Here is a 14798-nt window from a genome sequence, read left to right on the forward strand (position 1 = left end):
TGCAATCATGTTTAAAATAACATATGGACAGGTAAAAGCTAGGCCATAATCTCTGGCAGCAAGAAGAGCCAAAGGAAGATGTGGGGATCATAATGTGACAAAAGCCTCCTTCAGCATCAGCTGAGAGCTATTCTCTTCCCTTCTGCTAATAACTGGATTAGTTGTGGAGGAAGAAAGGGGGTGGAGAGACAGACAGACTGAGCAGCAGGTCCAAACAAAACGGACACAGATTAAAAAAGGAGGGGGGTGTAGGTGCTTTGGGATCCCAATTCCCACATGCACTGGGGAGGTGTCCTGATGAGGCTGACTAATTATATCAATATTAGGGGGAAAGGTTGTAGGTGGCATAGAAAATGAGAGGGTGAAGGTTATTAAAACTAGAAAAATCTAGTATCTTAAAATACTTGGATATCTCCTAATAAATATATTAAACTCTCATTTGTTGTTTTTAAAAAGTTGTCTTTCAAACAACAAATGGTATCATGTAGCCAATAAAAAGAACATACTGTATGAATCTATCAATGATGTTGCACATCTTATATCCACAACAGGCATTTTTTACATATTCATGATTTAAAAAATGGTACACAATACATAAAAAAGCAAAAAAGCCAACCAGTTTGTTTACTGTTGCCAAATCTGAGAAGTATCTTAATGAGGCAATATATAAGCTTCAGCAAAAGCAAAAAAAAAAAAAAAAAAAAAACATCTGTCAGTGCCAAACTTGGCTGTCTAAACCCTTCATTTTATTAAAACTCTGGGTAAGTCTGACTTTGTTTTGGTGTATTAAAGTGATAGAAGGAACAGATAGGACAGAGCGAGAGAGAGGAGAGAAGAATCACAGAGAAAACTATAAAAACAGATGTTGTGCTAAGGAATTCTGGGAAAATCCAAGAGACAACCATCAATTTTTTTTCCACTCTTGACTTGAGAAAGTCCGAGCAGATCCTCAGAGACGCTTTATAAACACTGTTAGCTTGAACAGTGGGGGGAGAGAGAGGGATAGAGGGATATCTGAAACTATATTACCCATATCTTTGAAAGATAGCTTGGGGTGAACAAACTGTGGGACAAAGAGTGATTTAGTATGCATAAGAGAGCAAAATAACTAGCATTTAAAGGGTTAGTTCACCCAAAAATGAAATTTCTGTCATTAATTACACACTCGTAAGACCTTCGTTCATCTTCAGAACACAAATTAAGATATTTTTGATAAAATCTGATGGCTCAGTGAGGCCTCCATTGACAGCAAGATAATTAACACTTTCAGATGCCCAGAAAGCTACTAAAGACATATTTAAAACAGTTCATGTGACTACAGTGGTTCAACCTTAATGTTATGAAGAGACAAGAATACTTTTTGTGTGCCAAAAAAACAAAATAATGACTTTATTCAACAATATAGTGATGAGCGATTTCAAAACACTGCTTCATAAGGTTTACGAATCTTTTGTTTTGAATCAGTGGTTCAGAGCGTGTGTCAAACTGCCAAAGTCACATGAACCATTGAAATTTCAAAACGTTTCAAAGCACTTATGACGTAATGAAGCCTCATTTACTGAAATCACTTGACTTTGGCAGTTTGACACACGCTCCAAACCACTGATTCAAAACAAAAGATTCGTAAAGCTTCGAAGCTTCATGAAGCAGTGTTTTGAAATCGCCCATCACTAGATATTGCTGAATAAAGTCGTTATATTGTTTTTTTGGTGCACAAAAAGTATTCTTGTCGCTTCATAACATTAAGGTTGAACCACTGTAGTCACATGCACTGTTTTAAATATGTCTTTAGTAGCTTTCTGGGCATTGAAAGTGTTAATTGTCTTGCTGGCAATGCAGGCCTCACTGAGCCATCGGATTTTATCAAAAATACCTTAATTTGTGTTCCGAAGATGAACTAAGGTCTTACGGGTGTGGAACGACATTATGGTGCGTAATTAATGACAGAAATTTCATTTTTGGGTGAACTAACCTTTTAAGCATTGTATTTATGTAGTGAGTAGAAAATAAGGGTCATGCTTTAGTTAAGGATCCAATTCTCACTATTAACTACCTAATAACTATGACCTTTGCTTCAATAAACTCCTAATTACTGCTTATTAATAGTTAGTAAGGTAGTTGTTAAGTTTAGAGATTGGGTAGGACTGAGGGATGTAGAATATGGTCATGCAGAATAAGGCATTAATATGTGCTTTATAAGTACTAATGAACAGCCAATAACCTAGTAATATGCATGCTAATAAGCAACTAGTTAATATGTGAGATTTGGACCCTAAACTAAAGTGTTACCAAAATAAGTATTGATCCTTTCTCTGCAATGAGGCAAAGAATAAAGAAGGACAGGTGTGTTCATTCTCAAACCCCAAATCACTAGCTATTAAATCAAAAATTACTTGCATTCTTTACATATAAACCAAACTTTATTGGTCAGTTTGGCCCTAGTTTTAGTATGCTACTCTTAGGACTCACACGCCAAACTCCCTTGAGTTTCTTCAAAAGTATTATTTCTCAGGTTTTCCTTCCCTTTAATCACACAGCTTGCACAAAAACAGGATAGTGTGAACATATAAATCACTCAAACTCGTGTGCAGGAAACTAGAAAAGTTTTGTAACTGGACTTACCTGTCAATGATGACAGGGTCGGACGGTGTCTCATTGCGATTACCGCAGCTTTTTTTCTCACAGCAGCGACTTTGTATGGAAGAAGAGAACATAATGAATTATTAAAACTTGCTCCATAAGACCACCACAATTAAGACTCAGAAAAAGGCAGGCCGGCAATCTGTCACATTGATTGTGAATGATCAAGCTCAATCCCTGCTTCTAAAGCATACACACACACAAACACAGAGCAGACAACACACACACACACACACACACCGTCGGTGGACCTCCTGTCTGTGCAGGGCACGTCCCCCCCCTCCCACACACAATCCCCCCACCTCATGCACCACGCCACCAGCATAACAAAAGTGCCCCCCACCCCTGGCCATCTGCCTATATGCTTTCTCCTTTCCCCCACCCCACAGTCCCCCCCATCAGACAGAGTCACTCCCCAGCTGTGTCGCCTGCCCTCTGCACCCCCTTCCCCATCAGCTCTGTTATTAACCAGCTGTGAGCGCCCACTCGGGCATCTGCTGGCTACACAATGGGGGCAGAGCCAATTCTGACTCCCCCTCTGCCCTCCCTAATGCTGTCCTCAAGCCTGAGGTCACTGCACACCCCCTGTCTTTTCTGTCTCCTGTGACACTTGCTGTTCCTTTTTCTCTTAGCCCAGCTACCATATACTCTCTTGGACATTGTGCTTGTGCTTGTTCCAACCCAGGCTAATTGGAAAAACGTGCCTGTGGCGACATTTCTGCAAAACGAATGATATTACGTTGCGCCTTGCACATTTCGCAACACTTCCAAAGTGAAATGTCAAGTGAGTGGCGCTTAAAGCATGTTCAGTTTTATCCAAAACAGATAAACGTGAATCCTGCAGCGTTTTATTACGCTGGCTGTTGTACGTATCACAGCAGTTCGGAAATAAAATGTCCTGAGAGGTTAATGCTCTATCGCAGTTGAAAATAACATACCACCTACACTAAAACTTAAACATTCAATATTAACTAACAATATTAACTAAAGCAAACGTGAGATAAAATCACATTTGCTGGAGCAACCATGCTATTTTAGCTTGCTTCTACAAGTCTTTTTTATTGTACATGAGTGGCCTACTTCAGACTTGCAATACTGTACCAGGTGAGCTACTGAGCAAGTTTACCATGTCAGAAAAGCCACATATTTGATTTGCAAGAACTAGAATTAAAAAAAAGTTAATTAACCAAATCTTTTATGTTGATTGCTATTAAAATGTACGAGTTAGCTAACTCAGTATTTCAAGTTAGGAGCAATTAACATGCATCAGTACTACAAACTCAAAACTTGATGGTTCTGCTTAAGTTCTGCAAAAAAAATGATGTAACTGATTACCTCAAATTTTTTGAGTTAGCCCAACTTATTCGGGTTTACAGTGTATATGGAGCTTGTTACGTGATGCAAATGTCAAAATGTATTTGTTTACAAATGATTCACTATGGTAAAAGTGTTTTGAGGTCATAAAATAGTATTGTTCAAGGAACCGTGCGAAAACAAGTCTTTATTAATCGCAATCTGCCCCTGTAATCATATTTTTTTTGCATGAAAAGGAATAAAAGTTGTTGCTGTTTTACTGCCTCTAGTGTTCATTTCAGCTGTAACCTGCAGTGATTTGTATGTATTTGTGTGTGTTTTGAGTTTTGCAAAAATATAGGTAGAGGCACGTTTTCCCAATGAGCATGTGTTTGCTTGTACTGAACAGAGAATGCTCATGTTCATTTTGTTCATGATATTTAGGCTACATCTAATTCGTAAACATTTGAAAACAGTTTTCCAAAAGTTTCTCGTCCACACTGAAATGTCAGAAAATGCTAAAATCATCTTGCTGCGCATGCGTAAACCAGAACAAAAGGGTTACACTTTCTTTTAAGATGTCCTTGTTATTGTACTGAGTAATATTAATTAACAACATGTACTTACTATAGGCTTAGGGTTTGTATTAGGGTTAGTTGCATGTAATTATGCATAATTTACTGTTATTAATATAGTAAGTACATGTAACGTGTAACAAGGACACTGTAAAATAAAGCGTTACCAATAAAAGTAACATTTATCTTTAGCAAAACTGAAAGAGAACAGCAGGCACATTCCATTTAACCATATATCTATCGGTACAATATATGCGTCACATGACTAAACATGCACCATCCTTTTCAAATACTGTACCTCAGTTTTCACAGACCACACTACAATATGAAAACGCCACTTTCAAATTTATCAACAAATTTATCCACTCAAAACGTTCAGTTTACGCAGGACAAAAACACCATCTCAGTGTGGACAGAAGGCCAAGATATAGAAAAAAAAAAAAGATGTATCCAAATAGATGTAGCCTTAGTATCATCTGTGAACACTCTTAACATCATTGCAGGCTTAGAGTGAAACTAACACTAGAAATGTTTTTGGTTGTTAGAAGAATGCTGGACATTCAGCATGTTTCCTAAAGATGTATTTCTTTTATGTAAACTTCTAGCTAGGGATTCAAACAAGCTACTACTGCTATGAACATGTTACCAAAGACAAGGTAGCATGCATTATTTGTGCATTTTAGCGGACAGTGTTTGAGATGTTTTGGGCAAATTTCCTCTTCAGGGGCTGAAACCAATCATAAATGAATGTTACTAAATATTGCAGGGTTAGGTACATCTATACATTTCTAATGTTTAAGTACCTCCCCTTTTTATTCATGAGAGGGTGTGGCCTCATCCCATGACAGCTAATCATTGTTAAAGTTACTTATACTTATTGGGAGTGTATTTTAGATACACTTTTAAAAATGAAGGTTCCAGTGGGTTTTCACAGTGATGCCACAGAAGAACCATTTTGGATTCACCAAAGAATCTTTCAATGAACAGTTCTTAAAGGAACCATTTTTTGTGCAATTAAAATGTTCCATGGATGTTAAAGGTTCTTCATGAAACCATCCTGTATTTTTAAGAATTGTGATTTAGAAGTGGCTGGAGTATGGATCACTGTACAGTAAATTTGCTGCACTCTTTTTTCAGAAGTCAGCCCTTTCAAATAGCACAATACAGCTATTTTGGTTTGATTGTGTTTTTTACTCACCTGCACATGACCTCATGAGTTAGCAGAACACGACACATTTCTGGATTCTTGTTCTGTCCTTCATATGATATGGGCTGAACCATGCAAAACAGAGTTTAAAAGAGGTCATCAACACAGAGAGCAAAACTAAGAACATGTTTTTAGTGGCTAGAAGACAAAGAAGGAGGTGCTTTACCTGTTTAGTGACGGAATCAATGAGACGTGCATAAAGGTCTTGTTCTGTGCGCACACCTGTGAACAAAAACAACAAACAAACCTTGTTGATGTCACATATGTCCCATGCTATATGTCCCAACAGACAGAGTAATATCTACATGGACATAAAGGTATATATGAGAAGAGAACTTATGAGCATACCATTACTATAGAGGAGCTGGAGTTTATAGTGAGTTCCATTGTTGGTCTTTTCTCCCGTCTGCTCCTTAGAAGAACAGCAAGGACAGACACGGGAAGGACAAAGAATTTCGATTACGCAAAATTAACATTTAAACAAGCAGGAAAACATACAGGAGTTTGTGGCTGAGTATTGTCTACACAACTATATAGCACATATATATTTTTAATTACTTTGGTGTACAATACACAAAATCACATATTAAGTGTTTCATCTAAATATAAAAGTTTTATAACTGCCTTTCATAATGCTGTTACTATCAGACTTTTCATTTGCATCTTTTCTCATTCAGTTTAACCATCAGAAGACAGATAGCAGGTGCTGTAATGTAAAATGCCTGTATTTAAGTTTTACATGTCATGTGATACTGTAAACCGAGGCTTTACCATGGTAGAGACTGCTAAATTACTGTAAGTCACCCCTCAACTATAAATTCAGTCATTGGGTAAAGTGAAAACATTTGCAAACTTGCAAAACTCATGGCTGTGTCAAATCTTCAATGCAACTTTTAATGAAGCGATACTATTACAAGCATTACAGATTTTATATTAAGTTAGGTAAGTGCATTTTCTAATGTGGCAGTTAAAGGTACTAAATTGAAAGAAGATCATACTATTGTGCTCTATGATACAGTATTGCATTGTAAAACAATGATTATGTGGAAATAATATATGTACAACTGCATTGAATGCATGAGATTATGTTTTGAAAAAATGGCTAGTGGTTTTGCAAATGTGATCAGTTTGAGTTTTGAAAATAGGGCTAAAGCAAATTTTAAAAACTGTAATAGGTACTTTTTTTTTTTTTTTTTTTGAAGACTTGCATAGGCTGTGTCTTGCCAGGACAAGCACAAAGGATGGATTAAAAGTTTTTAAAAAATGGACATAGATAACAGACATGAAGGAAGAGTTGGGAGGAGGGAGTTGATGTTGTAAAATAAGTGTCAGAAGTACAAGAATGGCTTCTCTAATTTTTCTAGATTTCAAATATTCCATACATCCTGTATGTTTTATAAGGTTTTGTTTTCTATCTTAAAGCTTTAACTCACATCATCAAAAATCCAGTAATGTTCAATCATGTGGAACATGCTTTAGAATATACCTTGTCCTGCTCCACAAAGTCAACAAACGCTGTCCTCTCCACTTCCACGGGCTGTCCATTGCGGTCATACAGTGCCAGAACAAAATGGAAGAAGTTGGACTTTCTGAGATTGGAGGGAGGCTGCTTTTCAAAGTGAGCACGGGATAAGGACACTCCACTGTGGATGTAGGGTTTTGGAGAGTTAAAAAACAGTTTATTTATTCATTTTTTTCACAACTGACCATTTACTGATATAATACATCTGCTAAATTCAACATAATCTCAGTACAATTCTTAATGCATGTCTCAGATGAGATCAAAATGAAAAATACTTCCACATTTGGAGCTACATTTCCACTCATTCCACCTATAAAAATATCAGCTTGTGTCTGAATCTTTATAACTTATTACTGCTGAAGACAATAACAGTTTTAGGCCTAAAAAGTGTGTTTGAGCACGTTGTTGTCATAATTAAAAATGTTATAAAAGCCTAACTTCGAAAATGTCTTGTTTAATTTTTATTATTTGCTCTCACCATGTTCAATTACTAGTTCTTACATTTTTTAAATGTTAAATCTTTGAAAAAATATAATTTTTTTCTGAACAAACTTTTGTGTTTGCAGCAATATCAGATACATCAAGTCTTTAAAAAAGCGCAGTGTGCAATTGGTGAACCACCCAAATGTAGCCAACAAATCAGTTTGGTTTTTAAGCAATAATATTATTCTGATTGTTCTAATAATGTACCATTTGATGATATAACTTTTGCACACGGACTTCACTGATTCATTTTGGTAATTTGGAAATTATTTATAGGCCTATAGACAAACAGCTGTCTGCATTTTTCAAAAGCATCGCAGACTTAATGTTTTGGTGGAAACGCAGCTCTGGGCAGTTGTTGACTTCGAGTCATTTATAGAATTAAATCAGATAAAGAATCGACTTCTCAAAACGTAAACATGCAGATGCAAACAGTAGCTAGTGTGTTTTCGTTAATATTAATGCCTATTAGCCTAAAGTTATTTAGAGTTACCAGTCAACTTTTAATGATTTGTTTTGAATTCCTAAGATTATTCAATTGCAGCCTACATATAAACGTTCGACAAATCGTTCAATAATACTGGATTAAACACATTATGCTATAGGCTATCTTCAAATGATCAAGAAATGAAAAGGAAATAAGAACTTGGCAAACAATCGCCGTTCAAGTGACGTGCTCAAGCGTCTTAAAGTATCACCATGAGCCAATACGGGTTTCATTGTGTTGTCTTGTTTGCCTCTTTCATTCGGCTCGTGACTCTGTCACCTCAAGCTACAACAGCACTGAAGGCTGAGATGACGCTATTAATCTCCGGTGTCATTTTACGTCCACCGCCACAAAAGAGCCCGACCTGTTGCAGTAGCTATTTTTGAAATGTTATAGAAAACAAAACTGGTAGAAAGTAGTTTGCGTCTACTACTACTATATTACTAATACTACTAATAATAATACGCTAATAACAACCGCACGTGGAGAAATTGAACATTTTGACAACTCACGCAATTGTTTAAGGCTAATCGTTATTTAAATAACTGTATCCTAATCCTACATTTATGCTCTGTACTTTTGGATGGTAGTTTAACATTTGTGTTAGTAGCTTATGCGTGTTATTTGGGCTAAATTCACTCAGATGACTTTAGGTGGTGTTTTTGTATGTAAAGACTTGAACAAATTAAAAGAATTTAGTGTGCATCAGTGCAGAATATCCTACCTCTGTGCCGCTATGTTTGCATCAATAACGCCGACATTCCGAACCCAAGAACGAACAGGATCCATTTCGTCTTCAAAAGTTTCCACTTTAAACCCGGTGATGTTTCTTGTCGAGTGATCTGAACTCCCAAACATTTACCACAAAACTGGAATGACAAGGTAACCTCTTGTGCAAAACTGCAGAAGCACTTGCCTACAACAAACAGTCAAAATAACCTGATGGTTCTCCTGATGACTCAGTAGAGGATGGAACGATTTTCCCGATTTTTAGAATACTGAGATTCTCCGAAATTCCCCGTGATGTTATCCGTGGTTCTTTTTGAAAGTTTTTTGGAAAATTGCTGTAGATTTATCCTTTTTCGAGACCCATTCAAACTGTATGTGCGTCGTCCACTCGCTCACCTGTTCTACGGGAGCAACATTCACTTCCCAAATAACGTCTGCAGATGTGCTGCTACAATTAACCCACTCAGGATATGGATTCAAACATTCACAAGGTGCTCTGAAGAGGTTACCTGCTCTGCCGATGACCCTGTAACTGGTGAGGATGGGGACGGTGCCCGTTTAAAACCATAAGAACGTGATGATGCTGCGAGAGTCTGTTGGGACCTATAGTATGAATGGGTTGCAGAGCTCGAAAAAGAGGAGGGGCAAATCCGTATTTGGAGAACTGAAAGGTCCCCTTTTTTCTGGCGTTCTTGGAGTAACTGACTATACTGAAAGGACATAGCTTACCAAATGAAAAAGTCATTTTTTTTGACGTAGAGGTCTGATTTCAGACTAAAGTTAATGACTGTTTGTTGGAATATCCTATCCAAAAGACATTGCTTACCATGACAACAAACAGGACACATCTTTGGACAATTAAATGAAATTTTAGAAGAATTACGTATAACCTATTAAATAGTCTACGGCATATAGCAATTTTTTATTTTTATTTGTTAGGGGTTATGATTATTTTTTTCATTACTTATTAGGCTATATCTTTAAAACATGTAAGTAAATGCATCTGTTACAAAGAAAAACGAATAGCAAATGAGTTTGAACGACTGACATCTGCAGGGAGAAAACGGCAGACGGGCAAAACAATGAGATTTTTCTAAACTTTTTTTAGACCATTTCCTCTCTGTAAGAAGAAGCTTTTCCATCTTTTCTTGCTACTGGATGGGGTTATTGTCTGTGCGTGGGGCTCAAATAACTAAACAATGAATGTGAGCCCCCCCACCAAACACACACCACCACCACCCGGCTTATACCAACCATCTGCCAGCACGCCTCGGAGTCAGCTGTTCACCCTATTATGTGACCTGTTGCGGAATCCATGCACACACTGCAACGTATAGCCTACTCACCGTTTCCTAAATCACTAGCCAGACCACTTGTATCTCATATGAGAAAGGTTATTTGTTTTGTTTTTTTGTTTTTTAAAAAAACGGCCTCACCGGGCACCAGATGTTTTACGCAATGATTCTCACGAAAAAGTAATTTTACGAGTATGCAATTTTGTGCTTTAACTCTTAAAAACAACCCAAGTTGGGTTGAAAATGGACAAACCCAGCGAATGGGTTAAATATTTGCCTAACGTGCTGGGCAGTTTTATTTAACTCAACTCTTCTTTAAAAATTACTATATGGCTGACTTAAAATGAGCCCAAAATAGATTGGAAATGAAAAATCAGACACATAATTACTAGAGGCAACAGTAATAATCAAAAGGTGGACATTTATTAATAAGCATTTTAATAAATGTTTATTGTTTAATTATTATTTATTAAACATAGCCTATTAATAAATGTTCATTTATTAAACATAATAATAAATGTTAATCTCCAACATATTTTGGGTTCATTTTAAGCAAGCAATACAGTAATTTTTAAACAATAGTTGAATTAAATAAAACTACCGAGCAGGTTGGGCAAACATTTAACCCAATCGCTGGGTTTGTCCATTTTCGACCCAACTTGGGTTATTTTTAACCCAGCATTTTTTAGAGTGAATGGTGTGATTCGTATGAAAATGTACGATTTGTATGAAAAAAGTAAATATGATGAATCTCCATCCCTATACACCATCCCAAACTAGTAGGGCGAGCAGAACGTACGAAAAAAAAACGAAACGAAAATGAATTTGTAAGAGATTAATTTTGCGTGAATACGAACATGTCAGCTATTTCTCGAACTCCATTCATTTACTTGGCCGACACTGAAACACTAAATCATATCAAGAAAGCATTTTTGGGCTAGGCCTGTTGAAAAAAAATCCTTCTAAGTTTGAAAAGACGTGATTATTAGGCTACAAACAATCCATCATTTCAGGATTGGTTATTTATTATTAGCTAGTCAATACTTTATCATTAAATAAAGCATATCTTTCCATTCAAATAGCCTAATGTTCTGCTAGCAGGTGTTTATTAGCTGAGCATTAACTTTGTGCATAATATCGGCAGCAAGAACAGCATTTGTGGAACTCTTGGTTCGGTCTATTGGATATTATTTTACGGAACTTGATTTAAAACCAAAAAATAGTTTTTTTCTTTCTTTTTTTTAATAGGTAGGCAAATGTTTATATGTCTTCGTAATGTGATCAAAGCGTCGTTTTCTGAGAGGACCTATGAAAAATAGACTATATGTGCAGCACACGCCCCTTTCCTGCGAAGAGGAGGATAGCTCAAGCCAATCTCAGTGACTGTAGATTCAAAAACATTTCAACGTGTCTCTATGGTCGTGAAAGAATAACACTAATATCATAATAGTAATAATGTTTTGTATGTTTATGTTTGTCTACACGTATCCCATCTATAGTTGCAACCATTAGGCTGTCAAATGGTCCAGCCGTCACTGAAACTGGTTCTCTTCGATTTATAAAGTTGTTTCCTAAGATAATGTTTGTGCACTTGAGCTAGCATATAAAGTGGTGAAATTTGTTATAGTAAATGTCATGCCTTGAGGGGAACAAAAATAGACCTTTAATAGCCTTTCAAATATTAAACAGGAACCTTGTAAAATCCAGTTATTTTATGTTTTTCTTGATTAATAAGGCGATGTACTGCATGCAAAAGTGATTCCTTTGGTTGGATTTACTTGGTTGTTTTTATCTCAACACCTGACCTAGCCCAATCATTTATTAGCCTACCAAATTTTCAGACAAAATCAACGAGTGTTCATTTTCCCAATTTTTAGAATACCGAGATTCTCCGAAATAGGCCGTGATGTTTAACTGAGAGGTTAATTGAAAGTCACATAGCCTACTTAGGCTACATTAGGCCTATGCAAATTACATAATATCTAGTTCTCTACACTAGTGTGATGCTGGAGAGAAAAAAAAAAAAAACACATGAAAAAACGACCGGAGCAGTTCTCCCCTGGCTATACAGTTCAAATACAATGTAAATAATTAGTTAGGCCTATGTTACTGTATTGGTTGAACTTTGAGATTAAAGAGTAAATGACTGGAAGCAGTTGCAGTTCATCCTCTGTGAGGTCAAATGTACAAGAAAGATCCTCGTCAATAACTCGGCACATGATCTGAAAATGGCAAAATCAGACTGGGCCTAGAGGTAGCTTATTTGCTCTAACAAAATCCAAAATTTTGAGTAGTTTTTACTGTACCGTTTTTTGTTTTGTTTTTTGGCCTTAAAACTTCCATTTTGTATAATGCACACTGAGAGCCGTGCACCAGCTCATTTATAGGCTTCATTTCTCGGCTGCCATAAGGGGTGCGTTTGAGGGTTAGTTGACCCAAAAAATTTTATTTCTTTCATTAATTACTCACCCTCATGTCGTTCCACACCCATAAGACCTTTGTTCATCTTGGAACACAAACTAAGATATTTTTGATGAAATCCGATATGACTCATCCATAGACAGCAATATAACCACCACTTTCAAGGTCCAGAAAGGTACTAAAGACATCGTTAAAACAGTCCACGTGACTGCAGTGGTTCAACCTTAATGTTAAGTGACAAGAATTCTTTTTGTGTGCAAAAACAAAACAAAAATAACGACTTTATTCAACAATATCTGCTCTTCTGTTTCATTCTCATACGCTGTTTACGTTCAGCGCTTCCAGGTTGGTCAGAACGCTGGCTCAGTATTGACAGAAGCTGTTCACATGAGCAGCACTACACATCAGTGTGATGATAATAATAATAATAATGAGTCGGTGTTCTGACGTATCTGGAAGCGCTGGACATAAACAACGTATGAGAATGACACAAGAAGAGAAGATATTGTTGAATAAAGTTGTTATTTTTGTTTTGTTTTTGCGCACAAAATGTATTCTCCTCCCTTCATAACATTAAGGTTAAACCACTGCAGTCACGTAGACTTTTTTAACAATGTCTTTAGTACCTTTCTGGACAAAGTGTTGATTACATTGCTGTCTATGGACGAATCATATACCTCTCGGATTTCAATCTTTTTTATGAAGCCTTGAACTTGTAATATAGGACAATAGATAATTACACCACTGACTCGCAGTAATGTGCCAGAACTGCCACTTGTGAAGAAATTACGCCCCTGGTTAAACAACCACAGGCCCCGCACCCTCCTACCTCTTTTATCAGTCTACATCTCCTCCAGAAGCCTGCGATCGGTGTGTGAGCGGCGCCTCGTGGTACAATCACAGAGAGGCACAAAATCACTTTCCAGAATATTTCCGTTTTGTTCCTTGCTGGTGGAATTCTCTTTCCAGCTCTGTCCGGACAGCCGACTTCTGATAATATTCAAGAAGCTGAAAACTCATCTTAACTGCACCCCTGACTCTTCAAAAAATGTTATTATAGCCTATGCTTTTGTTATAACTTATCCCAAAGTTTCAAACATCGTCTACAATTGCTTTGTATTGCTTCGCGCTGTTGTAGCTACGTTGCTATGTTGCAGACATGCTATATTATTTTTGGTAATGCATAAAATTAACTTAGCATTCGATTTCATCCAAAACGACCAAAATATTGTTATTAGGCTACGTTTAACAATATGTTCATAATGTTATCATTGAGTGTTTTCTCGCATTTATTTACTATTCAGTTTAGAGTATTATTCACATACATGTGAAAATGTTTATTTATAACAAATGTGATGCTCTTTATTTCTGTTTCATGCACTGTTATTGATCAACCTACAGAAAGAATTTATTTAATAACTAAGAGGGGAATGTTTGATGTCCTTACATTAATTTGCCACTAGATGGAACTCACGTTTTTTGTTTCTATATCCATTTTCAATATTTGTCTATGTGTAGGCTATATGGTTCTGCATATACGGTCATGTGAAAAAGAAAGTACACCCTTTTGAATTCTATGGTTTTACATATCAGGTGATAATAAATCATCTGGTCTTTAGGAGGTCTTAAAATTAGGTAAATACAACCTAAGATGAACAAGAACACATGACATATTACACCGCATCATTATTTATTTAACAAAAATAAAGCCAAAATGGAGCCAAACTAAATACACCCTATGATTAAATAGCTTATAGAACCACCTTTAGCAGCAATAGCTTGGAGTAATCATTTTCTATATGACTTTATCCGTCTCTCACAACGTTTTTTGGCCTGCTCTTCTTTACAATGTTGCTTCAGTTCATTGAGGATTGTGGGCATGTGTTTATGCACAGCTCTCTGAAGGTCCCGCCACAGCATTTCAGTCAGGATGAGGTCTGGACTTTGACTGGGCCACTGCAACACTTTTTCTTTTTCAGCCATTCTGTTTGCTGGTGTGTTCAGTCTTTTCCTAATTGTACATGAACTTTATCATTTAACATGCTAACTGAGGCCTGTAGAGTCTGAGATGTAGCTCTTGGATTTTTCACAATTTCTCTGACCTTGGGGTGAATTTGCTGCCAGTTGTCTGCGCACTGATTCCCGC

The 14798-nt window shown here is 36.7% G+C and overlaps 1 protein-coding gene across 6 annotated transcripts in view; it reads right to left on the reverse strand.

Moving 5' to 3' along the window:
• ebf2 (EBF transcription factor 2) overlaps positions 1 to 9439 on the reverse strand; it is a 33609-nt gene extending 24170 nt beyond the window's left edge. For 4 of the 6 annotated variants that reach the window (XM_051895659.1, XM_051895662.1, XM_051895661.1 and 1 more), the window contains exons 1-6: positions 8932 to 9439; positions 7202 to 7358; positions 6064 to 6127; positions 5882 to 5937; positions 5707 to 5780; positions 2623 to 2691 (exon numbers count right to left, since the gene is read on the reverse strand). In XM_051895659.1, coding sequence (XP_051751619.1) covers positions 2623 to 2691; positions 5707 to 5780; positions 5882 to 5937; positions 6064 to 6127; positions 7202 to 7358; positions 8932 to 9065 — 554 coding nt within the window. In that variant the 5' untranslated portion in view covers positions 9066 to 9439. The remainder of the gene's footprint in view (positions 1 to 2622; positions 2692 to 5706; positions 5781 to 5881; positions 5938 to 6063; positions 6128 to 7201; positions 7359 to 8931) is intronic. The other 2 variants (XM_051895658.1, XM_051895660.1) reach the window with 2 other exon arrangements.
• Positions 9440 to 14798: the final 5359 nt, after the last annotated feature.

The sequence above is a fragment of the Ctenopharyngodon idella genome, chromosome 5, assembly GCF_019924925.1.
Source record: "Ctenopharyngodon idella isolate HZGC_01 chromosome 5, HZGC01, whole genome shotgun sequence".
Taxonomy (NCBI): Eukaryota; Metazoa; Chordata; class Actinopteri; order Cypriniformes; family Xenocyprididae; genus Ctenopharyngodon; species Ctenopharyngodon idella.